Consider the following 24,410-nt stretch of genomic DNA (forward strand, 5'->3'; position numbering starts at 1 on the left):
CTTCGCTGACTCCCACTGTCTTTTGAGTCTAAAGTGTGGCAATCATGACCCTTCAAGATTTTGCCTGCTTCTCCAGCCCGCTTTTTCAGTACTCCACCATTCAACCTCACACACTCTAGCCATATGGAAATCCTCTCCATGAGTTTCCAGAACTCAACAGACCCTCCTCCAGCCTTTGCACTTGCCACTTCTTCTCTCTGGAATATTCTGACCATGCCCATTCTCACTGCCTTTTGCTTTGCCCTTCATGTCTAAATTACTTCCTCCATGAAGCCTTCCTTGACCCCCTGAGACTGAGTTTGGCTCTTCTGTTTTAGCCACCAGGCTTCAACCCATGGTAACTTTTAATACCTTGAATTGTAAAACATTGAATCTCCTTAAAGGTAAGAATTATGTCAGCCTTTTTCAACACAGGGCCTGGCACCCACTAGAGGTTTAGTAACATGTATGTGAATGAAGCCTCTGTATCTGGTAGGCACTGGATAGTAACTCAAAGACAAGACCATGGGATAGTAGGAAAAAACACAGAATTTAACGTTAGTGCTTTGTGCAAGTCATTCATCCCTCTGAGGCTCAATTCTATCACTGTAAAATAGGGATAATAACAGGGAGGTTAGAATAAAATAAAATTAAATGTGTGAAGCACTTGGTATGTATGAAACTCTCAATAAATTTACTAATGCCTAAGAGTAAGACATTAGTAAATTGAGCCTCAGAGAAATTAATGACTTTCACAAAGCACTAACTTTAAATTCTGTGTTTTTTCCCTGCTACCCCATGGTCTTGTTCTGGTGGCTCAGACAAGAATCTGCTTGCAGTGCAGGAGACCTAGGTTCAGCCTCTGGGTTGGGAAGATCCCCTGCAGAAGGGAATGGCAACCCACTCCAGTATTTTTGCCTAGAGAATCTCTTGGACAGAAGAGCCTGGGAGGCAATAGTCTGTGGGATCGCAGAGTCAGATATGACTGAACAACTAACACTTTCACTTTACTCTTAGGCTGTGTTTAATAAAGAGATACTTAATCAGTGAATGACCAAATGAAGATCACGGTTTGGGGGGAGGAGGGTAGGCTACATGGCCAGCCAAACCTCAAGAGGCAATGGGATCTGGGCCTGGGGAAGACAGCATTGTCTGGAGAAGACTGGAGAAACAAGATTGGCCCCATGCTGATGATTTTTTCCTTAATATTTATTTATTTATTTGGCTGCCTCAGGTCTTTGTTGTGTCATCTTTCCTAGTTGCTTCACAGCATGGGGAATCTTAGTTCCCCACCAGGAATCCAATCCATGTCCCCTGCATTGCAAGGCAGACTGTTAACCACTGGACCACAAGGGAAGTCCCCGTGCTGATAATTATTGAAGCTGGAGTATTGATGCATGAGTACCTAAGGGATCACCATCCCCTATTCTCTAATTTTATGTACATATGAAACTGTCCATAATAATTTAAAAAGAGGTAATGTGGTGGAGGAAACCCTGAATCGGGCATCAAGAAAAGTTAAAATAGAAATTTCCCCCGTGGCCCAGTGGCTAAGACTCCATGCTCCCAATGCAGGGGACCAGGGTTCAATCCTTGGTCAGGGAACTCAATCCCTCCCACATGTGGCAACAAAGAGTTGCAGTGCCACAGCAAAGATCCCATGTGCCACAACTAAGACCCAGTGCAGCCAAAGAAATATTGGGAGGGAAAAAAAGTTACAAGTATTAAAAATAAGACAAATTTTGGATCCCTGAGGGATGGATATTTTGCACAGACACAACCACCCTCAGATCCTCCCACCCATCTTGGGAAGCTGGATTTCTTCTTTTCATCCTGGGTCTAGAGCCAACTCTTCTGACTGCTCTTGTCCCTGCCCTGTGGGGGTCTCCATTCAAGAAACTCCATGACCAATGAGGGCAGAGCAGATAGACCAACAGATGGTATGAAGCAGAAGCCCACCTACCCCAGCCCAGTCCCAGGGCAGCTGCTGCCTCCACCCCACAGTTAATGAGATAATGGTCCCCTAGGGAAAGAGGCACTTAGTGCTGACAATGAGGCTAATTAGCAGAATGCCAATTAGTACCTGGGGACCGCTATACAAGGGAGGGGGAATTGCTTGTGTGGAAATTTCTTTTTCAGAGGAACAGAGGGCTGCACTCAAAGGAGAGGATGGCAGCAAAGCCACAGCATCCCCTCTCTCCACATCATCATCCACAAGGACCTCTCCTCCAGGAAAGCCTCCTAAACTACTCACTCTGTTTCCCCTATGTTTCTTCCTGCTCAATTCTGAGATTGAGGGGTGAGACCAGAGGGATGAAGGGCAAGAGCCAGCACTGTGCTAAACTTTTTTCCAATTGCAAAATATTTCGGATATACAAAAAGATATGGAAAAATATGCGTAAAATTTATATCCCACAACCCAACTTGAGAAATAAAAAAGTCGGGGCTTCCCTGGTGGTCCAGTGGCTAAGATTCCATGCTCCCAAGGCAGGGGGCCTGGGTTGGATCCCTGGTCAGGGAAAGTAGATCCCACATGCTGCAACTAAGACTTTGCATCCTGCAACTAAAGATCCCACGTGCCTCAATAAAGACTGAAGATCCTTCAGGCTGCAATTAAGACCTGGTGCAGCCAAATAAATAAATGTTAAAAAAATAATAATAAAGTCACCAGTTCAAAGAGCTCTCTCTGTATACCCATTATATTAGCTTTTCTCTCTACCTGCCATGGGAGGTAACTCTCCTCAATCCAGTGTGTGCTATACTTTCTTGTAACTATGTATGGATGTGAGAGTTGGACCATAAAGAAGGTTGAGCACCAAAGAATTGATGGCTTTTGAGCTGAGGTGTTAGAGAAGACTCTTGAGAGCCCCTTGAACTGCAAGGAGATCAAACCAGTCAATCCTCAAGTCCTTCATTAGAAGGACTAATGCTGAAACTGAAGCTCCAGTACTTTGGCCACCTGATGCAAAAAGCCAATTCATTAGAAAAGACCCCAATGCTGGAAAAGTTTGAAGGCAGAAGGGGATGACAGAGGACAAGATGGTTGGATGGCATCACCAGCTCAACGGACGTGAGTTTGAGCAAGCTCCAGATGATGAAGGATGGGGAAGCCTGGCGTGCTGCAGTTCATGGGGTCGCAAAGAGTGGAACACAACTGAGCGACTGAACAACACACTCTCTCATATGCAATGACGTGTACTTTCTCTCTTCCCTCTGCATCAGTGCCAAGTCTGTGCAATGACAAAAATGGTCTCCATCCAGTATGCTAGCCAGTAGCTGCGAGTGGCTCCCAGCCACTTGGTGGCTGATGCAAGGAACTAAATCTTTACCTAGTTCTAATTGTTATAAATTTAAGTGTAAATAGCCAAATGTGGCTGGTGGCTACTGTACTGGACAGTGAAGCTGTGTCCTATGAGGGTGGGGACTTTGTAGTACTCACTGCTGTGGGTCTAGATGATGTCTGGCAAAGAGCAGGTACTCAATAAATATTTAAGTCAACAACTGAATCTTTACAGCAAGACAGTTATGTAATTATTATTCCCATTTCCTTGGCTTCCCTTGTGGCTCAGCTGGTAAAGAATCCGCCTGCAATTCGGGAGACCTGGCTTAGATCCCTGGGTTGGGAAGATCCCTGGAGAAGGGAATGGCTACTCACTCCAGTGTTCTGGCCTAGAGAATTCCATGATCTGTATAGTCCATGGGGTCGCAAAGAGTCAGACACTACTGAGCGAGTTTCACTTTCATTCTCATTTCCCAGTTGGGACCACCGAGGCCCAGAGAAGTGATATGACTTGACAAGGCGATTGAGGTAAAAAGTGACAAGCCCGAGACTTAGGCCCAGTTCTTCCTGACCTCAAGCCTATACCCTTTCGGACTCCCAGGGGCTTCCCTAAGCCTCCCCTGGGCAGTCACTTGAGGAACAAGGTGTGGCCCCTCTGGGCCCTTCTCTGGGTGCCTCCCTCACCTGCAGCTGCATCCTGGGCTCCATTTTCCTCCAGGAGTCCCGGTTTGGGTCCACGCTTCCTCCTACACAGGCAGCCCTGTGTGAACACCTGGTCTTCCCAGCACCAAGTGATGGAGCTCCAAAAGCCACAAACAAGTGGAGCAGAGCTGAGATGAAGCCAAAGAAAAAAAGGAATGGGGTGGGGAGAGGGGGTGACGGGCCTGTGTGGGCCTGGGGGGCCGTTGAGACACACTCAGTTCAGCCAAGAAAGAGACAAGGACCTTTTCTAGGCTTTTATTTATGAAGTGCTTATTGAACGGATACAAAGTTAGTGTCTGTCAGCAGCTGGTGGAGGGGGTTAGTGTGCATCCCCCCTCCAACCCCTCCCCACCATGGGCGCTGAAGCCAGCAGTGGCTCCATCCTTCCCTCTGCCTTGGCAGTAATGAGCTGGGAGAGGCCCTGGGGCAGGGAGGGGGTCCACAGCAGGAAGACAAGGGAGAGATGAGAAGGCCCAGGGCCGAGTCTGGTCCTCCTGGAGTAGGAGGCTGACCCCAGGCATCCTGGCAGGAATCTTGCTTCTCCTTTGTAGTAGTGGTTTGAACTGGACAGCAAGGAGAAGGAAGCTCTCTGGGACCCTCTTCCATCTCCCCAACCTGGGGTTGGGAGTGTCCTTTTTGGTTGTGTCCCAAAAAAGGTCCTTTGTGACTTCTCTAGTCCCCTCCAGGAATGCCTGCCTCCCCCAGGTCTCAAAGGCATTGCCCCGGTCCTGAGGGTTAGGGGGCAGAGAACCAGAGGTGGTGTAGCCCAGAGGCTGGTGACCTCTTCCAGGCCAGAGGAGCTGCAGCTATGTCCACACTTCTAGGGGCATCACACCCTCCTTGCTACCCAGGGAGGGCAGCAAATACTCATCCTCCAGGAACTTGAGGGGGAAGTGGACGAGGTGGCCCTGGACCTGGTTGAGTTCAGATCGGGCCAAGGGAGGGCTGACCGTGGCCAGGGGCTCCACGACTACATACTCCCGAAGTGCCCGCAGGGAGCGTGTGGCATTGGATGGAAGGCATCGGAAGATCTGTGGGTGGGGGATGCATGGAAGCCAAGAAGGCTTGAGGAGACTCTGCCAAGAGTCCAAGCCCAACCGGGCTACATGCCCCCACTCCCCACACCCTACGCATATCCCCCTACACTGACCCTGAATCCCATGATGTCCCCAGACCCTCATCTCCTTATGAGAATGGCTGTGTGAAGTGGCTCCTCTCCATCTCACCCTGGACAGGATAATCCCTCAACTTCCCTGGGCTGGCACTCCCCCAACCCCCACCCACCTGCTCATAGATATTGGCATTGCTCTCAGCTGTGTCTTGCCACAACTGGAAGAAGGCATCACAGACAGGGTCTCGGAGATCCAGATGTGGCCGAGCAGCAGCCCCTAGAATCACGCTGCAGGAGAAAGGGGTCCCAGTAGGGCTAGAATAAGATCCTTCAAGGGCCTAAATACCAGAAAAGTTATGGTGCACCTATCCAGGTAATTGAAAATACATGCATGGTTAAACAGTAAAATCAGGGCTTCCCAGGTGGCTCAGGCGCTAAAAATTCTGCCTGCAATGTGGGAGACCCAGGTTGAACCCCTGGGTTGGGAAGATCCCCTGGAGAAGGGAATGGCTACCCACTCCAGTATTCTTGCCTGGAGAATTCCGTGGACAGAGGAGACTGGTGGGCTACAGTCCATAGGGTTGCAAAAAGTCAGACACAACTGAGTGATTTAGCATAGCACAAGTACTAGCAATCCAGTACTACCTCTGGACAATCCTCACACCTGTTTAAAGGGCAAACCCTCCCCCTTTCCACCTCCCCCCACCTTGTAGCATCCCACCTGGCTCTACCTGAAGCAGTGCTTCCGCAGACTCAAGGCAAACCTGCCTGCCTGATACTCCACACCGTTCATGAGGGATGGCTCCATTTCTGTGTCCTCGATCAGCACGGCCAGCTCACTGTCTCGCTTCCCCAGCAAGCTCCGGTCATTGATGTTTGCTGAGCCTGGGTGGATGCAGGACACACTGTGTCTTCCTGAGCCCAGGGAACCCCACCCCACCCCATCACCTCTACCCAAGCACCAGCCTGTGGGCAACATGCCTTCTTTGGCCTCCATCCCCAACTGGACGTCAGCTGCGATCTCCATCACCCAGTCCCATCCCATTGCCCCTGGCTGGGCCCTGCTCCACCTCTCCCCACCCTCCACTCGTTGCTGGGGACCCAGCACTAACCAATGATGACTGTCCGGTCATCTGCGATAAGCATCTTGCTGTGGATATAGATGAGCTCCGATACTGGGTGCCCGCCTAGTTCTCCGTGTGTGCGTAGCCCACAGACGGAAATATAGTTCCGCCATTCTGTCCCCACTGTGAGCAAGAGATGGGGGGGAAGGGAGTGAGGTGAGAGGTGTCCTCCATTGCAGATGGAGTCCTGGTCCATCTACCGCCTCACTTCAGAAGCCCTATATAGCCTGGTCTATATACTTCTCTCTGCACTAATAGGCCACCACGGGCTCCGGCAGTAACCACAGAAGCCTGCGGGCGTGACAGCCTCCGTCCCTCCATCCCTGGGGCTCCAGTCCCTCAATCTCCCCTCCCCGGGGGTCCAGGGCTTGAACCCCCAGCCCCCAGAACTCACTGGCTGCTTTGAGACGATGTAAAATTGAATATTCCCCACGACACAGCGTCCTGAGCGAAAAGAATGGGTGAGGAAGGCGGAGACTGGACGGGGGTGGGGGGCGAGGGGGGGATGTCAGAAAAGAGGTGGACCTCAACAGTCCAGCAAGAAGGGATCAGGATGGGGCCATGGAGGGCCAGAGTCTGGCAGGGGTTGGGGTGGGAGGGGTGAGGCGGTGGTCACCTGTAAGTGAAGTGCAGAATGGCCTGGATGGAGTTACCACCACCTGTGGAGATGTCACCCTCGAACCCAGGGAGCAGGGGCAAAAGCACGTAGACTCGGAAGCACTGCCCCTGTCTGAGGAGGGGCGGAGCCAGAGGTGTGACCCTTCTCCCAAGCCCCACCCCTCCCCTCACCCCTCTAGTTAGTCTTCAAACACGCCCATAACCCCGATTCCAAGCTGGTCCGCCTTACTTGTGGGCCTTCAGGATTCTGTCCACAATCTCATCGCCCACCTTGTTCAGCACTGTCCGCCCATCTGAGCAGCTAATGAAGAACTGATTCTGGAGCAGGGACCAATGACAGACGTCAGCAGTCCGGCCCCCGTCAGCAGTTCCTGCCCTCAGCTCCCTGTTGCCATCCCCATCTCCAGGCTCCCGGCCCTGGGTCAAGGCTTCACCAAGTTCTCCAGGTCCAGCTATGCCAGCCCTCAACGACTGAGCTCACTGACAGGATATCCTAGCTTTCTCTGCTCCACCCTCACTCCGACAGACCTCAATGTAGAGGAAGTGCTGGCTCTCTCTGATGGTGTGCAGATAGGCATTGAGAATGGAGTTCTCCAGGGTGCCCGCTGACCAGCGGTCCACTGACCGTAAGACCTGCAGGAACGACGGATAGGGTGTGTCTCCTGAGTCCAGGAGGGGGGCAGGGGCGGGGGGGCCCTCTCGGTCAGGGAGAGTGCTGAAGGGAGCGGGGGGAGAGGGCGGGCTGAATTCCGAGCCTCACCTGCACAGTGGCGCACTGCCCTCCGGAAAGTGTGAAAGGGAGCTGGTTTGCGGTGCTGGTGGATTTGGGCAGCAGGTAGGGGTAAATGGGTATCTTGTACTTGGTCTTGGTAGTCTAAGGCGGAGGGGTGGCAGAGTCAGCGAGAGATGGCTAGCTGCCCCTAGCTCCCGCCCACCCTCCAGCCTCGGAGGGATCAAGCACCTTGGTGAAATTCCAGCGCTGGATGAAGTGCCGGGCAAGGTCCCGGGCAGGTGAGCCGTGGACCACCACCCCAATGTCCCGCCACGGCATCCGTGGCATAGTCTCCCTGTCAATGAAATCTGGGGGGAGGGAGAATGTCCCAGGAGAGTCAGGGAAGAGGTCAGGGACGGTCCCTTGGGAACACTTGGGTCAGGGAGGAGGAGGTGCTGACCAGAGAGGAGGTGGCATTACACATGACCCAGTTCATCCCATCCTCAGACCCAGGCCCGCTCTCTGCCCCGGCTGCCAGCTCTCAGGGACTTTGAAGAAGGTGGACCCCCTACCATCAAAAGGCCGATCCAGCTGCACCCAGTCCTTAGTGATAAGATTGCTGTAGTCCTTGCCCAGCCAGAAGAGTTGGTTGTGAGTGAGGTCGGGGGTAGCTGGAAGGTCTGAGCATGAGGTGGGAGGCTGTAGGGGGAACACACCCAAGCCAGGGGCAAGGAGAAGTCATGGGTCACACAGAGCCAGGCCAAAGAGAAGAAAGGAGCACTGGAAGACGGAGAGACAGAGAGACATACAGAGGAAGAATGAAACAGAGAGAGTTTGATTCTCGGGCCCTCCCCTTCAGATGCATTTGAAATCTCTAGAGGAATGGGTAGTGGTCATGGGGAGGCAACTGAGTCACTATATTCAAAGCAGGTTGTTGGGGTCCCAGAAAGGCCTAGGAACCTTGAATGAGGGCTATGACTGGAGAGGAAGGCTGCAGCTGGGAAGGGGTGTGGATTTACATTAATTGAGTTGGGGGGAGCTCAGGAAGGCCTTGGGGGATTACCTGGGGGGCAGCTGACTCAGAGGAGTCCCCCAGATCAGTCAGTCTGTAGTGTAGGTCATCCCAGCGGCCATAGGCAAGGTCCAGCCCCCCCAGGAAGGCCACTACTTGGTCCACCACCAGGAGCTTCTCATGATGGGCCCACAGTGTCACCTGGTCTGGGTGGCGCATCACCTGGAGCAGGTATGAGGGAGTTCATGAGGGTTGGCGTAGGTGGGAGAAGCCAGAGGCAGCGTTTGGAGGAGGCAGGGAACAGGAAGATGGAAGGATGAGATGTTCAAGGACAGGGAGGGTTGAGAGGGTGGGGAAGTGTAGTGAGGAGGGCCAGAGGGGAGGGGTCTCTGGGGCCCGAGTCACCTTTATGTTGGGATGCAGCAGCATCAGTGCCTTCTTGCTGTAGCCACTGTTGATGGCCAAGGCCAACTCCACTTCCTTGAACAGCAGTACAGACACATGGACACCCTCCTCCTGGTGGTCAGTGAGGGAATCAGATCCTAATGATCCTTTCCCACCCTCAGGATTCCTGTATGTTCCTCCTCTCCACCCAGAGATCCTCAATGCTATGCCACTGACACCCTGTTTTGATGCTTACAGGAAACTTAGATTGAATATCATCTATCTGCTCACTCACTCATCCATCCACACATCTACCCACCTACCTAGCATTATCTAGCCATCCATCTTCCCAACAATTTACTCATCCCCTTATCTACCATCTATCACTCACCTATCTATCTACCACTCTCCTGGGATCTACCTTCCCAACCTCATATCCTTTTATCTATCTCCCTTTCCATCATCTATCCATCCCCTCACGCACGCACTCTCCATCATCTACGTATCTTTCCTCCCATCCATCAACATCAATGGATGAGCCCAACATAGCAGACACTGTGCCTTGTACTGCAGCTAGTGGTATTCATCAGCCCAATGAGAGAGACAGATATGTCCATCCCCTGTAACACAATAGAGTGTACAGGGTATTGGGAGGAAAGTCTACATCAAGGAGAGGAAGGGCACGAACAGGGAGGTTGATCCTCTTCTCTAAGGGAGTTCTCCCTAGGGAAGTGGAAGAGGTGATGTCTGTGAGACTGAACCAGGATGGGTACATCTCCTCCTCCTCAAGTTTTAGATTCCTTACCTTCCCCCCCAACCCCCTGCCATGCTATAGTCTCTTCCAACCAATCTCCACCCACAAGCCACCCCTTGACCATACCTCCCCTCCAGCCAGACCATTCTCCTCACCGCCTTCTTCTTGAGCATAATGTCCAGTCTCCAGTCATCTGAATGGGCTGGACGCTTCAGGTAAATCTCAGGACTCAACCTGGGATTCAGGGCAGCAGGTGAGGGTAAGCTAAGCTCCCAACAACAGCCACTCCTCCCCTTCCACTCCTTTTCTGACCCATAAGCTGATCTGTTGCAGGTACTAACCCACCCTTTCTTGCTCAGGTTCTTCTCCCACTTACCACCAGTCTGTGATGAAAATCTCTTCTTGAGCTCGAAGGATGGCATCTGCCACAGCAGCAAAGTAACCTGCCCCATTCACAAACCTGGGGGGAGGCCAAGCCAAGGAGATCAGGGAAGTCAGAAGCCAGAAAGCTCTGGAGAGTGAAGACCGAAGGACAGTCATGGGTCAGAGGTGATAGCAAGGTCAAAGATCAAGAGTGATCACAGAGGTCAGATAGTAGCAGATATTTCAAAGTGGAATAAACTTGCCAGTATGAACTAAATAAAATTAAAAGTTACAAAAGACACAATAAACTAAAGAAAATGACTAAAGACTGGGAGGATTAATACATCACATATAAAACTGCTGCTGCTAAGTCGCTTCAGTTGTGTCTGACTCTGTGCAACCCCATAGACGGAAGCCCACCAGGCTCCGCTGTCCCTGGGATTCTCCAGGCAAGAACACTGGAGTGGGTTGCCATTTCCTTCTCCAATGCGTGAAAGTGAAAAGTGAAAGGGAAGTCTCTCAGTCATATCCGACTCTTAACGACCCCATGGACTGCAGCCCACCAGGCTCCTCCATCCATGGGATTTTCCAAGCAAGATACTGGAGTGGGGTGCCATTGCCTTCTCTGTCACACCTAAAGAGTTCCAACAAATCAGTAACAAAAAGACATATAAGCCAATTGAACAAAGAATAAGAATGGATAGCTCACAGGGAGAGAATGGCCAGTCATAGTTGAAAAGATGTTCAATATCACCGCTAAACAAGGAAATTGATATTAAAATAAAATAACACTTTTTAAATCCACTGTGGCAAAAATTAAAATCACAGGTAACACTCAGTATCAGCATGGGGGAAGTGAGTATTCTCATAGACTGTGAGAATATAAATTGGCTTTATAGCCTTTTTAGAGGACAACTTGGCAGTATCTAACAGAATACTAAATGTACATGCTCCCTAATACCATTAAATACACTTAGTAATTCTGTATCTAGGAAGATATCCTATTAAATGCTTAGGCAAATATTGTGTTCATTGCAGTATTGTTTATAAGACTGGAGGTGGGAAATAATGTAAATGCCTAATCTCTAACACATGTATTAAATGGAAAAAAAAAACAAAGGAGAGGGTGCATGATCTTATTTACATTAAAACAAAAAGTAAAAAAAAAAAAAAGTAACATATATGCACAAGTGCATGAACATATGCAGGAAAAGACCTGGGAAGATAAATATCAAACTATCACCAAGATTATTTTGGGGAAGAGATATGCAGGAAAAGATCTGGGAAGATAAATATCAAACTATCACCAGGATTACTTTTGGGGAGAGAAATGGGATTTGTGGGAGGGGGAGTAGGGAAGAACTAAGGTATGGAGAGTAGGTAAAGGCTTGTGCAAGTTATGCATTGTTAAGACATTTACTTTTTAAATATTTGTTTATTTATTTGGCTGCAGAGGGTCTTAGTTGTGACACGTAGGCTCTTTGTTGTAGCATGTGGGGTCTAGTTCCCTCAGCAGAGATTGAGCCCAGGCCCCCTGCATTGAGAACAGGAGTCTTAGCCATTGGACCACCAGGGAAGCTCCTGTTAGACTTTTAATAACTGTTCTGTTTGATGATGAAAAGCAGGGTCTTGACCCAGACTGCCTGCATTTGAATCTATTGTTTACAAGGTGTGTGACCTTGGCAAATTATTTAACTTCTCCTTGACTCAGTTTTCTCATCTGGAAAATGGAGATAACAACTGTACCTGTGTCACGGAGTAAGTTCATAAACATAAAGCAGCTTCCCTGGTGGCTCAGCAGGAAGAATCTGCCTGCCAGTGCAAGAGACATAGGTTTAATCCCAGGTCGGGAAGATCCCCTGGAGAAGAAAATGGCAACCCACTCCAGTATTCTTGCCTAGGAAATCCCATGGACAGAGGAGCCTGGTGGGCTACAGCCCATGGCATCGCACAAGAGTTAGACATGACTTAGCGACTAAACCACCACCACAACAATGCATAAAACACTCAGAACAGTTCCTGGCTCATACTAACTGGCACAATCAGTTCTTTTGTTAAAAAATAAATTTCAAAAGGGTACAAATGAACTTACAGATATAGGAAACAAACTTACGGTTACCAGGGGCTAATGGGGGAAGTAGGGATAAATTGGAAGATCAGGACTGAAATATACATACTACTATGAAGCATCTTACCAGTAGTATATATAAAATAGATAATTAATAAGGACCTAGTATAGAGCACTTCACTTTATTTTTTCACTTTCATGCATTGGAGAAGGAAATGGCAACCGACTCCAGTGTTCTTGCCTGGAGAATCCCAGGGACGGGGAGCCTGGTGGGCTGCCGTCTATGGGGTCACATAGAGTCGGACACGACTGAATCGACTTAGCAGCAGCAGCAGTATAGAGCACAGAGAACTCTGCTCAATACTCTGTAATGACCTATATGGGAAAACAATCTAAAAAAGAGTAGACATATGTATAACTGGTTCTCTTTGTTGTACTTCTGAAACCAACACAACATTTAAATCAACTCCAATAAAAATTCAAAAAAACCACAAAATTCTCAACACTAACACCAAGGGAGGGAAAAATTGTTTCCATGACTCCTCTCTGCTTATGATAAAAGTTAACCTCCTTAGCTAGCAGGAGAGGCACTGATCAGGCCCTGAGACCACCAGTTTTTTGTTTTTTTTTTTGGCCACGCTGCATATGGTAGGCAAGATCTTATTTCCCTGACCAGGGATCGAACCCACACCCCTTGCATTGAAAGCGCTGAGTCTAAATCACTAGTCCTCCAGGGAAGTCCCCTGCTCCAGACTCTTTTCTGGCTTCTGCTCCTCAAACTGGAACAAGTCAGCCTTCATGAATCCCAAACACATCAGACTATTTCTAGCTTCTCTGCAGGGACCGCTCTTCTCCATTTTATCTTGCTAACGTGAACCTCAGAGTTACCGCCTTCTGGAAGCCAGTCCAGACATCCTGCACTAGAGCAGATGCCCCTCGTCTGTGCTTGGTACTCTGTGTCTATTGCCAGCGTGGCAAATTCCCACTGTTTCATGATTGAATCACCTACTGTGTCTTATCCTTGCCATGGACCTGGCACATAATGGGTGCTTAGAAAATGTTTATTAAATAGACCGAATGAATCAGAGAGATTTGAGATCCCTGAGAACACAGAGGGTCAGTGGGGTGAAAGGGGGTTAGAAAGGTCACAGGAGGTCAGTCAGAGAGGTCAGGGTCAGAGATCACCTAATTTGGGGTTCAGAAAGATCAGAGGGTAATCAGAGGAATCAGAATGATCAAAGGTCAGGGGGTGGGGGCGACTGGAGAAGTCAAAGGGTAGGTTACTGAGGTCAGAAGGGGTCAGAGGAGAGAGAAGATCAAAGACTCAGAGAACACCAAGGAGGTTGAAAGACCACTGACAATTTCAGAAAGGACATCAGTGTCTCACCACCGGGCTAGGGTCCCAGGCCGGGGAGGAGCATAGCTGTCGTGCCGGTGCAGCTGAATGAAGTCTCTGCCCGGGCCCTGGGCCAGCTCAGTGATCTCCTGGGCCCACCACCGTGCCTGCCGGTAGCTGCTGCACTTGAGAATCAAGGACCTGGGCAAGAACAAAGGATGGACCACCATCCTTGCCCTCCATACCTCTGGCTTGGCCCAGAAACCCTCTTCCTTTAGCTGTCTGCTCTTCCCCACCTCCTTCCTCAGTCCATACTTGATTTCACAGGGACAGGGCATACATCTGTCTTATTCACAGTTGGGTGTTTGGCATTTAGTATTGTGCCAGCCGCTCAAGTTTGTTGTCAGGTTTTTTTTTTGGGCGGGGGAAGGGGTGAGCTATGCAGCATGGCATGTGGAATCTTAGTTCCCTGACCAGGGATCACACCTGTTCCCCTTGCAGTGGAAGCATGGAGTCTTAACCACTGGATCACCAGGGAAGTCCCTCAGGTTTATTGAATAAATAAATGAATGGACGGAGTGCCCTTTCTTTGCACCAAAAGCCCTTCTGAGACAGGCCTGGGACCTGGGACCCTTTGCTGCAATGCTTGCACCTGGACCCACCTCTCCTGGAGCAACAAAACACAAAGAAACTACACGGGACTAAAAATAACTGTGTGCATGAGCAGTTAGGGCAAATTTTGGACAAAAGATACAGAGACCAAAAACCCAACTGCCCAAAGCCCAGAGCAAAAGCAGGGTATAGTACATGCCCCCTCTACACAACACCACCTAAAGGAGGGGCAAAACATCTAACCCACCCCTCCGGCCTGAGCTCTGGACACATCCCTACCCTCATCCCACATAAGGAAGCAGCTCCGTTCCTCCCTCTCCCCAAGGGAGTGAGCAAGCAAGGGAACCTGTTGTTTGTTCCCACTCCCCCTCAACCCCGGAGAAAGCTCTGGGCCAGCCTCTAGGAGCAGCCCCAAGCATCTGGCGAGAACATTCCCTGGTTCCAAATCGTGGCCATCTCCAGAGGGGTAGGGCGGGAACACCTTCCTCTCTTCTGTGGTCTCTTCAACGCATCTCCCCTTAGGGCCCCAGGCTGGCTCTTCACTCACCAGGGGCCTGTCCATACCAGGGAGGCCTTACCTGTGAGAGGTGTCGACCCGGACCCCGTACCGTGCCTCTGTACTCCTTTTCCCCACCTGCACCTTGAAGCCAGGGTCGAAGAGCTGAACAAAGGAGATGGCGCCAGTCTCCAGGCACATGTACAGCAGGAAGGAGTCCTTCACCACCAGCCACCTGGAGTGGAAGGGCTCCAGCCATTCCTTCATGCCCCCCCCCACCCTGGGATCTCCTTCCTCACCCCCACCCACTGTCCAGCCACTCTGCTCAGCCTCACCGCTTGGACCAACGATAACAAACTTGGTCTCGGCCGCAGCAGGTGAGGCCAGGAACGCGGTGGCCACCTGAGCGCTTCCGGATCACCCCCTCCCTGTGGGGAAAACCAGGAAGTGGTGCTGGAGAGGGATCCAGGGTTCAAACCTGTGGGGATAAAATCAGACCCCCAGCCCACCCTGCCCTGCTTTCCCTATTCTCGGGGAGGGAGAGATTCAGACACTGGCAGACGGTGGGTGAAGAGTGTCAGACACTCACAGTCCTTTGCATCCGAGGTCTGGGATAAAGGACAGCTGACTGACTTCCAGGAACTCTGTCTGCAGAGGAGAGACTCGTTGTCAATCCCTCAAATCCTACCAACCCTGGTCCTCTGCCCCCAATTCATCTCAAGGGACCCAGTACCTGACCTTACCATGGCATGGTAGTTGCGGTAGAAAGACATGGTCAGGAGGCGGTTGAGATAATTCTCCAGGTATTTCTGAAGTGAAGGGATGGAAGACAGAGAGACGGATGGGACCAGAGCCATTTGCACCCAAACACCTTCCCAGAGGACCTGGTGTCTGGTCCCACCTGCTTGCTAGCGGTGCGTCTGGAGGAGCCCTCAGGACCTGCTCGGGGTAGAGAGGGTATCTCTCTGCTGTCTCCCTCTGGGGCTGGAGATGAAGCAACAGCAAAACTGTAGAAGGGATGAGGGAGGGTCAATAGAAGCTGGAGGCTCAGTGCCTGGGATCCTGAAGCACAGGAGGCGGGGACTTGGAAGAGGCGAGGAGACCTAGAGGGTAGCAGCAGGAATGCTCCCTACCCTGAGGATGGAGACAGAAAAAGGTGGGAGGCTGCCAAGGGCACTTTGGGCATCCAGCCCAGCTGAGATACTGGCCCAGAACCACAGACAGGCAGAGCTGAACAGGAAAGGTTTCCTGGTAACCGGGGTCAGAGGAGGGGGCCCAGTGGCCAGAGTTGGGGGAGGAAAGTAGCTGGGGTAGGGTCAGTTGTGGCCTGGGGATGAGACAGGCAGAAAGCAGCAATGGGAGCTGGGGCAGTGACACCCCCGGCTGCCTCAAGGTGAGGGGCATCTGCCCTACACAGGAGGCAGCCTTGTCCCCCTCACCGAGCCAGAGGGAGCAGACTCATGAAGACTTTGTGTCTCAGGAGGTCCCGATGCAACTCCTGGAAATGACGGAACTTCTTCTTGGTTGTCCAGGTGAAGTCACCGTGAGTCAAGCGGACGGAATACAGAGTGCACGTGCCCACCTGGGGGAGTGAGGAACTGAATGGATGTTCCCTGTTCGGAAGGCAGCCCCTCACTCTGGCCAGCCCTCCCACATCCCCACTCCCTTGGGGCCAGCCCAGCCACCTTGGATCCACTGGTGTATCTTTCAGTGCCCACCACCTGAGCTATGACGGGGACCCCAGGGGCAAACACCAAGGGATGCAATTTCAGAGGCTGGAGGTGGTAGATGGCCAGAAAGGGATGCATCCGGTCGGCTGGTGGGAAAGAAAGTAGAAGAATGTGGACTCCGGGAGGTCTCAGCCCTCCTCCTCCTCTCCCTGAGGCCGTCCTCCCTGTATACCTGGGTCCTCTCCCTCCTTCAGGGTGTCCACCTCATCGGGCTCCATCTGTAACTGGCTGGAGTCCAGGTCATCCCCAGAGGGAAAAAGGCTCTGGGGGGTTGCCGCCATCCTGGGAATATGGGGAGGCCTCAGAACGGTGATCCGCTCTGCAGAACTCTATCCCCCCATTCCACCCCCACGGTCCTCAGTCTCCCCAGGTCCCCCGCTTTCCCCCACCCGGCTCCCGCTGACTCTTAATCTCTCTTTGATTAGAATCCATCGGTCCGCACTGCCCTGCCAACTCGCCTGTAATCTCCATCCCCTATCTCCGATCCTTCATACAGAACGCCCGAGCCCCGCCTCTTGTCCCTTAATCAGGATGCCAAGGAACAACCGGCCAGGCCCGGATGGCCCCGAAGCGGGGCAGAGAAAGGGGCCCCGGGGGGGTTGCAAGGGGTCCCGAGCCGCCGGGCCTCCAGCCAGGTCAAGCCAGCTGGAAGAAGGGGTCCAGGCAGGAATGAGGAAGTTAAGCGTTCCCCTCCCGGGAAAGAAACCCCGAAATCTGAGCATGCGGCTGAGTCAGGAGGCCCTGCAGCCTGAGGGCATTCCTGTTCCCGCCAGATCTCCTGGGCCTGGGACCTCCGCGGCGCCCCCTCCCCGGCCCCCTCACCCGGACAGCCCGAGCGGGCGGCGGCGCGGCTTCGCGAGCTGAGGGAGCGGAGCAGAGCCGGAGCTGGAGTCCACACCCCAGAGGGCCAGGGCGGGGCGGGCGCACAGGGCCTGCCCTCGGGGGCGGGACGGGCCCCCGGCCTCACCTCCGCGGGATTCTCGTCTGTCCTGTCCCGCCCCCGCCGCCCTCGGCCCGCCCCGGCGTCCTGCGCGCAGTCGGGACGCGGGGGCCGCCCTCAGCTCTACTGGACAGAGCCGCCCGCTTCTCGCATCCGTGCGGTGCCATCCGCCTGGTTGTCCGTCTGTCTCGCGCCGTCGGTCCGCCCGGGCCCGGACTGTGCCCTGTGGGCGCTCAGCGACCTTCCTCCACTCGGGCACCAGCACCCCGGGTCCTCTCCGGCGGGGCCGCGCCTCCGGGGCCGGGACCTGGCAGTGCTCATTTCCAGGGCGGGCTGCGAACCACATCGGGCCGGCTTAGCCGGCATTTGTAGAAGAAGAATGATAAAAGGCCGGAGGGGTGGTGCCCACAAATTCATTAACGTGAGCAAGCTTGCATTCTTTCATTCATTCACTGTTTATTGCGTCCTTGCCTCTCGCCAGACTCCGAGCCTACAGTAATGAACAAGACTAACACGAACTGCTCTTCTAGAACTAGCAGTCTAGGGGCAAACAGGAAAAATTTCAGATTCTAAAAGACAAAATATTTCATTTTTTTCAAAGCAGGTTCCTTTATCTTTTCTAGATGGAAGAATGGGTTGATGGACGTTTCTTGATGGCGTTTTGGGTTGTTTCTAGCTTATGTCTATTGTGAATAAAGCTCCCATAGGAAGCATCAGTACAAACAAAGCTAGTGGAGGTGATGGCAATCCAGTTGAGCTATTTCAAATCCTCAAAGATGATGCTGTGAAAGTGCTGCACTCAATATGCCAGCAAATTTGGGAAACTCAGCAGTGGCCACAGGACCGGAAAAGGACAGTTTTCATTCCAATCCCAAAGAAAGGCAATGCCAAAGAATGCTCAAACTACCGCACAATTGCACTCATCTCACATGGCTAGTAGTGATGCTTAAAATTCTCCAAGCCAGGCTTAAGCAATACGTGAACTTCCAGATATTCAAGCTGGTTTTAGAAAGGGCAGAGGAACCAGAGATCAAATTGCCAACATCTGCTGGATCATCGAAAAAGCAAGAGAGTTCCAGAAAAACATCTGTTTCTGCTTTATTGACTATGCCAAAGCTTTTGACTGTGTGGATCACAATAAACTGTGGAAAATTCTTCAAGAGATGGGAATAACAGACCACCTGACCTGCCTCTTGAGAAACCTGTTTGCAGGTCAGGAAGTAACAGTTAGAACTGGACATAGAACAACAGACTGGTTCCAAATAGGAAAAGGAGTACGTCAAGGCTGTATATTGTCACCCTGCTTATTTAGCTTCTATGGAGAGTACATCATGAGAAACGCTGGGCTGGAAGAAGCACAAGCTGGAATCAAGATTGCCGGGAAAAATATCAATAACCTCAGATATGCAGCTGACACCACTCTTATGGCAGAAAGTGAAGAGGAACTAAAGAGCCTCTTGATGAAAGTGAAAGAGGAGAGTGAAAAAGTTGGCTTAAAGCTCAACATTCAGAAAACTAAGATCATGGTATCCGGTCCCATCACTTCATGGGAAATAGATGGGCAAACAACGGAAACAGTGGCTGACTTTATTTTTTGGGGCTCCAAAATCACTGCAGATGGTGACTGCAGCCATGAAATTAAAAGACGCTTACTCCTTGGAAGGAAAGTTATGACCAACCTAGACAGCATATTAAAAAGCAGAGACATTACTTTGTCAACAAAGGTCTGTCTAGTCAAGGCTATGGTTTTTCCAGTGGTCACGTATGGATGTGAGAGTTGGACTATAAAGAAAGCTAAGTGCCAAAGAATTGATGCTTTTGAACTGTGGTGTTGGAGAAGACTCTTGAGAGTCCCTTGGCTGCAAGGAGATCCAACTAGTCCATCCTAAAGGAGATCAGTCCTGGGTGTTCATTGGAAGGACTGATGTTGAAGCTGAAACTCCAATACTTTGGCCACCTGATGGGAAGAGCTGACTCACTGGAAAAGACCCTGATGCTGGGAAATATTGGGCAGGAGGAGAAGAGGATGACAGAGGATGAGATGGTTGGATGGCATCACCGACTCAGTGGACATGGGTCTGGGTGGACTCTGGGAGTTGGTGATGGACAGGGAGGCCTGGAGTGCTGCGGTTCATGGGGTTGCAAAGAGTCAGACACGAATGAGTGACTGAACTGAACTGAAATGTTCCTGGGTAAGTCTTTCTGTAGAAATACCTTCTCGTTTCTCTTCTGTAAATAGCTAGAAACTTTCCAAACTTATTTGAGCTCTAATTGCATACATTTATATGGAGACATGGTAAAGAAAATGACAAAGGCTATTTTAAAATGTTCATTAAAAAGCACTTTTTAAATAAGTGAAATATTTTAAAATGGGGGGGGGGTATTTTAAAATGAGAGGGATCTGCCAAACTGTTTTCCGAAATGGTGGTTCTGTTTTACATTTCCAAAATCTGTGTATGATAATTCCAATTGATCTGTAGCATGGCCAAGATTTGATATTGTCAATCTTTGAAGTGTCTGCCTGCAATGTGGGAGACTTGGGTTCGATCCCTGGGTCGGGAAGATCCGCTGGAGAAGGAAATGGCAACCCACTCCAGTATTCTTGCCTGGAGAATCCCATGGGCAGAGGAGCCTGGTGGACTACAGTCCACGGGGTCGCAGAGTCGGACACGACTGAGCAACTTCACTTTCACTTCATGCTAGTAAATGTAAAATAATACATCATCGTAGTTTTATTTGCATTTCTCTAATGACTAATGATGCTGACCATACTTCAAGTGCTTATTGACCATTTTTATGTATCTCTTATTAAGTGTTTGATTCTTTCATTGACTGTTTAGAAAGTCATGTGATTTGACTTATTAAATTGTAAGAGTTCTTTATATATTAAATTGGTCAAAAAGTTTGTTCGGAATTTTCAAGTTCTTTGGGGTTTTTCATAAGGTGTTATGGAAAAATGAAAACGAACTTCTTGACCAACCCAATATTTTGGATACAAATCCTTCATCAGATAAATGTACTACAAATATTTTCACCCAGAAGATAGTTTCTCTTTTTAAAATAACGGTGCCTTTTGGGAATTCCCTGGCTATCCAGTGGTGAGGACTTGGCTCTGACCGCAGGGCCCAGCCTCGAAGCATCGCCAAAACAAATAAATAAATGATGCCTTTTGAAAAGCAGAGGTTTTTTATTTTGATTAATTTGTGGCCTATAGACTATTACTCAGCAATAAAAATGAATAAAGTGTAAAATGGTGCAGCCACCTTGGAAAACAATTTCAAAATGTTAAGCCTAGAGTTACTGTGCTTGTGCTAAGTCACTTTAGTCGTGTCCGACTCTTTGTGACCCCATGGACTGTAGCCCGCCAGGCTCCCTTGTCCACAGGATTCTCCAGGCAAGAATACTGGAGTGAGTTGCCATTTCCTTCTCCTGGGGATCCTCCCAACCCAGGGACTGAACCCATGTCTCCTAGGTTTCCTGCCTTGGTTCTTTACCACTAGTGTACAGGCAAGCAATTCCACTCCTAGGTATATTCCAAAAAGAAATGAAACATTTCTTCACAGAAGCTTGCACAGGAATGTCCATAGCGATGTTATTCAAGTAACCAAAAAGTAGACACAAACCAAACGTCCATTAAGTTATAGATGGATAAACAAAATGTGGTATATCCCTACCATGAAATATTATTCAGCCCTGAAAGTAATGATGTACTGATAGCCTGCTCCAACATGGATGAACCTTGAAATGTTATGCTAAGTGAAAGAAGCCAGACACAAGGGACCACATATTATATGAGTCCATTTCTATGAAATGTCCAGAATAAGTAAATTCAAAGAGACCATAGCTGGACCAGTAGCTGGGGAGAGGGACAGGGGGGTGACTGCTAATGGGCACAGAGTTTCTTTTGAGGGTGATGAGGTTACATTAGCTGTGATGGTTGCTCACCTCTGTGAATTAAAAAAAACAAACATTGAATAGTAGACTAAAGCGTGAATTTTATGGCATATGAATTATTCTCAATAAAGTTATTACAAGAAACACAAACTGTTACTACATACAACTGTTAATGCACACAACTGTTAATGCACACAACATGGGTGACTTTCAAAAACATTATGCTGGAAGAAGCCAGACACAGTAGAGGAGCACTGTGTGATTCCACTAATATTGAGTTCTGGAACAGCAAAGCCGATCTATAGTGATGGAAATCAGATCTGCAGTTGCCTGTGGCAGGGAGTGGGGAAAAGAGGGACAGTAAAGGGCACATAGGGAACTGGGGGAGGGAAATGTCCCCTGTCTTGATTGGGGTGGGGATTACATGGGTGTATGCACTTGACACTGGGAAAGACCCTGATGCTGGGAAAGATTGAGAGCAGGAGGAGAAGGGGGCGACAGAGGATGAGTCAGTTGGATGGCATCACCGACTCGATGGATATGAGTTTGAGCAAACTCCGGGAGATAGTGGAGGACAGGGAAGCCTGGCGTGCTGCAGGTCATGGGGTCACAGAATCAGACATGACTTAGCGACTGAACAATGCACTTATCAAAACTCATGAAACCGCGCACTAAGATATGTGCATTAAATTGCAAATTTTTACTTCAATAAAGTTAATTTAAAAAACAGATGTTCCAATGTAAAATAAAAAATCAAGTGTAGATTTCAGTCAGGCAATGCAGTTAGCAGTGCTTTCTGACCTTTCCCACATCATGACACCCTAAGGGGATGACAATGTAGCTCTCGGAGGGCATTTTATTTATTTATTTAAATATTTGGCTGTACCAGGGCTTTTCTTTTTTTTTTTTTAATCTTTGGCTGTGCTGGGTCTTTGTTGCTGCTAGAGGGCTTTCTCTGTTTGTGGCAAGTGGGAACTATTCTCCGGTGGCGGTGCTCAGGTGTTGTGGAGCACAGGCTCGAGGGCTTCGGTAGTTGCAGCATGGGGCTTTGTTGCTCCGAGGCATGTGGAATCTTCCCGGACCAGGAATCGAACCTATGCTCCCTTCGTTGGCAGGTGAATTCTTAACAACTGGATCACCAGGGAAGTCCCCGTGCCAGGTCTTATTTGCAGCATAGATCTCAGATCTGTTGAGGCTTGCAGGATCTTTTCCTTTATTCTTTTTTTAAGTTGCTGCATGTCAAATCTTGGTTGCAGCATGTGGGATCTAGTTCCCTGACCCAGGATTGAACCTGGGCCCCTGCATTGGGAGTGTGAAGTCTTAGCCACTGGACCACCAGGGAAGTCCCTATTTATTTATATTTATTTATTTATTTTTTATTTGGCTGCACTGGATCTTAGTTGCAGCATGTGGGATCTAGTTCCCATGACCAGGGGTTGAATCCAAGCCCCCTGCATTGGGAGCACAGAGTCTTAGCTGCTGGACTGCCAGGGAAGCCCTTATTTATTTTATAAAATTAATTTTTATTGGAGTATAGTTGCTTGGAGGGCATTTAGAGTCTTTGGTTAGCACACTTGGGACCCACGGCTCCCAGCCTGGGCTCTGGCTGCCCTACATCTGCTGGGGGCATCAAAGCCTGCCAGGAATAAGCTCAGGAAGCTCAAGTGAGGTGGTAAAGAGCAGACTCTGGGGTCAGACTGAAGAAGGTGAGGGAAAGTTACTGCTTTTCTGATGACTGCCTCTGTGAGCTTGGACAAGTGACCTAATCTTTCAGTGCCTTGGATTCCTCATCTGTGCAATCGCATAGGAATGACACTGACTTTAAAAGATCATTGACACTATCAGATGAGATAATGTGTAAAAGTCCGTAGAATCTACCTGGCACGGGATAATTAATCAATTGGGATTATTTTCATAAGAGGGGACAAGAGCTACTGGACTGTTTAATGAGAATGTAAACATTTCCCTGACTGATAAACTTTCTTGTTCTGAAAAAATAGACTATTCTTTCAAATTTTACATCTTGGGCATTCTAAATAGAAATGAATCTCATTGTGAAATACAAATGCATCCCCAGCAGGGTCCAGCCTGGCACAAAGTTGTCTGGCATTACTGCAATGAATTTTCACTGTGCCTGTCTGTCCTGGCATGTATGTGTCTGTCTCTACCCTACCTTCCCTCCCAGTCTTCTGCTTCTCCATGGAGATCAGAGACAACCCCCAAATTAAGGAGGCACAAAAGGAGAGGTGTTTGAGTGGGGGATCCCCCACCCCTTCCCTCCTCCTTCTTCTCCCCCTTCCATCTCCTGGCGCCGATAATCACCAGGCGGTCGGAGGCTAAGTGGTAGTTTTGCCCACAGCGGAGGGGCTTGGAAACCACACCCCTCCTGGGGCCCTCCTGGCCATTCTCAGCATCTCCGTCTTCTCCACTGTTGAGATGGGTCTGAAGGGGGCATGGTGTTTCCCATGGTGTGGGTGCCGGAGACAGCGAAGGACTGACAGAGGAGCAGGTATGGGGGAGACAGAGGAAAAGGCGGGCTGCCAGTCAGACAGACAAACTGTGCTGGAGAGAAGGGTAGATCCTCAGACCGGGGAAAGGAAAGGATGATCTCTCTTCCTGGGTGGGAGGTGGATCTATCGCTTCGCCACAGGACTAGCTAAACACTTTGCAGCCCCTAGTATGAAGTGGAGAAGTGGGACCCCCCTTATTAAAAAAATTATCAAGAATTTCAAGACAGTGATAGCAGAGCATGACACCAAGCACAGGAGCCTTTCTGAGTGTGGCCCCTTGTGCCAGCGCACAGGTCAAGGGCAGGGAAGCTGACCCTGCCACCAGCTTCCCCTCTCCCTTTCGCCATCTGATGCTGGTGACACTCACCTAAGTCCCCAGCCATCTTCCCTGGCCTCTTTTCCTCCTCCTGATCCACTGTGCCCATCTTCCCCCTCCAATGTCCCTTTTAGGCCTGGATCCAGCTGCCCCTCCAGATCCAGACGGCAGCCCGGCTGTAGCCCCCATTGCCGCCGAGGGAGGGATAACATCCCTAGGATCTGGTGCCTACTTCAGCAGGAAGGCCCGGCTCTCCTTCCGCCACCAGCTGCATGATGTAGCATCAGCCAACGACTCCACCATCTGATGCAGGGAACCAGGGGCTACACCTCCAGGCCTTGGCAACCTTCCTTCCCCATCTTCTCATCTGAGCCCAAGGCCCTTCCCACAGGACCCTCATGACCTTCTTATTAAATACATTGAGAGTTGTTTCTGAGTATTGCTCGTGTGTATGTGTGTGTGTGTGTGT

At 50.1% G+C, this 24,410-nt stretch overlaps 2 protein-coding genes across 4 annotated transcripts; one reads left to right on the forward strand and one right to left on the reverse strand.

Annotated features, from left to right (window-relative positions):
• Positions 1-4,202: 4,202 nt before the first annotated feature.
• On the reverse strand, positions 4,203-17,206 carry PLD2 (phospholipase D2). Of its 2 annotated transcripts, NM_001075827.1 has the most exon segments (25): positions 4,203-4,992; positions 5,246-5,360; positions 5,804-5,957; positions 6,185-6,319; positions 6,591-6,640; positions 6,813-6,926; positions 7,044-7,132; positions 7,343-7,447; positions 7,575-7,688; positions 7,776-7,894; positions 8,099-8,225; positions 8,590-8,760; positions 8,944-9,054; positions 9,832-9,910; positions 10,053-10,136; positions 13,495-13,644; positions 14,634-14,786; positions 14,887-14,979; positions 15,141-15,199; positions 15,295-15,360; positions 15,453-15,558; positions 15,991-16,133; positions 16,237-16,367; positions 16,454-16,563; positions 17,104-17,182. In NM_001075827.1, coding segments are annotated over 24 exon segments (2,802 nt in total). In that variant the 5' UTR covers position 16,563; positions 17,104-17,182; the 3' UTR covers positions 4,203-4,767.
• Positions 17,207-17,255: 49 nt separating this feature from the next.
• C19H17orf114 (chromosome 19 C17orf114 homolog) lies at positions 17,256-24,393 on the forward strand. 2 transcript variants are annotated; one of them, XM_059878313.1, is made up of 2 exons: positions 17,256-19,413; positions 24,076-24,393. In XM_059878313.1, exons 1-2 carry the CDS (start codon positions 19,404-19,406, stop codon positions 24,246-24,248), a joined length of 183 nt encoding a protein of 60 aa, XP_059734296.1. In that variant the 5' UTR covers positions 17,256-19,403; the 3' UTR covers positions 24,249-24,393. The 2 variants fall into 2 exon arrangements, with proteins under 2 accessions (XP_059734296.1, XP_059734297.1); XM_059878314.1 differs by lacking the exon at positions 17,256-19,413 and adding an exon at positions 23,552-23,624.
• The last annotated feature ends 17 nt before the right edge of the window (positions 24,394-24,410 follow it).

The sequence above is a fragment of the Bos taurus genome, chromosome 19, assembly GCF_002263795.3.
Source record: "Bos taurus isolate L1 Dominette 01449 registration number 42190680 breed Hereford chromosome 19, ARS-UCD2.0, whole genome shotgun sequence".
Classification (NCBI taxonomy): Eukaryota; Metazoa; Chordata; class Mammalia; order Artiodactyla; family Bovidae; genus Bos; species Bos taurus.

Bases quoted from the DNA above. Each gene is read 5' to 3' on its own strand.
- PLD2 (XM_059878060.1), bottom strand. From the start codon at position 16,562: ATGGCGGCAACCCCCCAGAGCCTTTTTCCCTCTGGGGATGACCTGGAC. The intron at 15,200-15,294 runs GTAAGGTCAGGT...TCTCCTCTGCAG, and splicing joins ACCGCAACTACCATGCCATG to ACAGAGTTCCTGGAAGTCAG. The intron at 4,993-5,245 runs GTGGGTGGGGGT...CCCCACCCACAG, and splicing joins ATGCCAATATCTATGAGCAG to ATCTTCCGATGCCTTCCATC.
- C19H17orf114 (XM_059878314.1), top strand. From the start codon at position 23,552: ATGGGTCTGAAGGGGGCATGGTGTTTCCCATGGTGTGGGTGCCGGAGA. The intron at 23,625-24,075 runs GTATGGGGGAGA...TGTCCCTTTTAG, and splicing joins AAGGACTGACAGAGGAGCAG to GCCTGGATCCAGCTGCCCCT.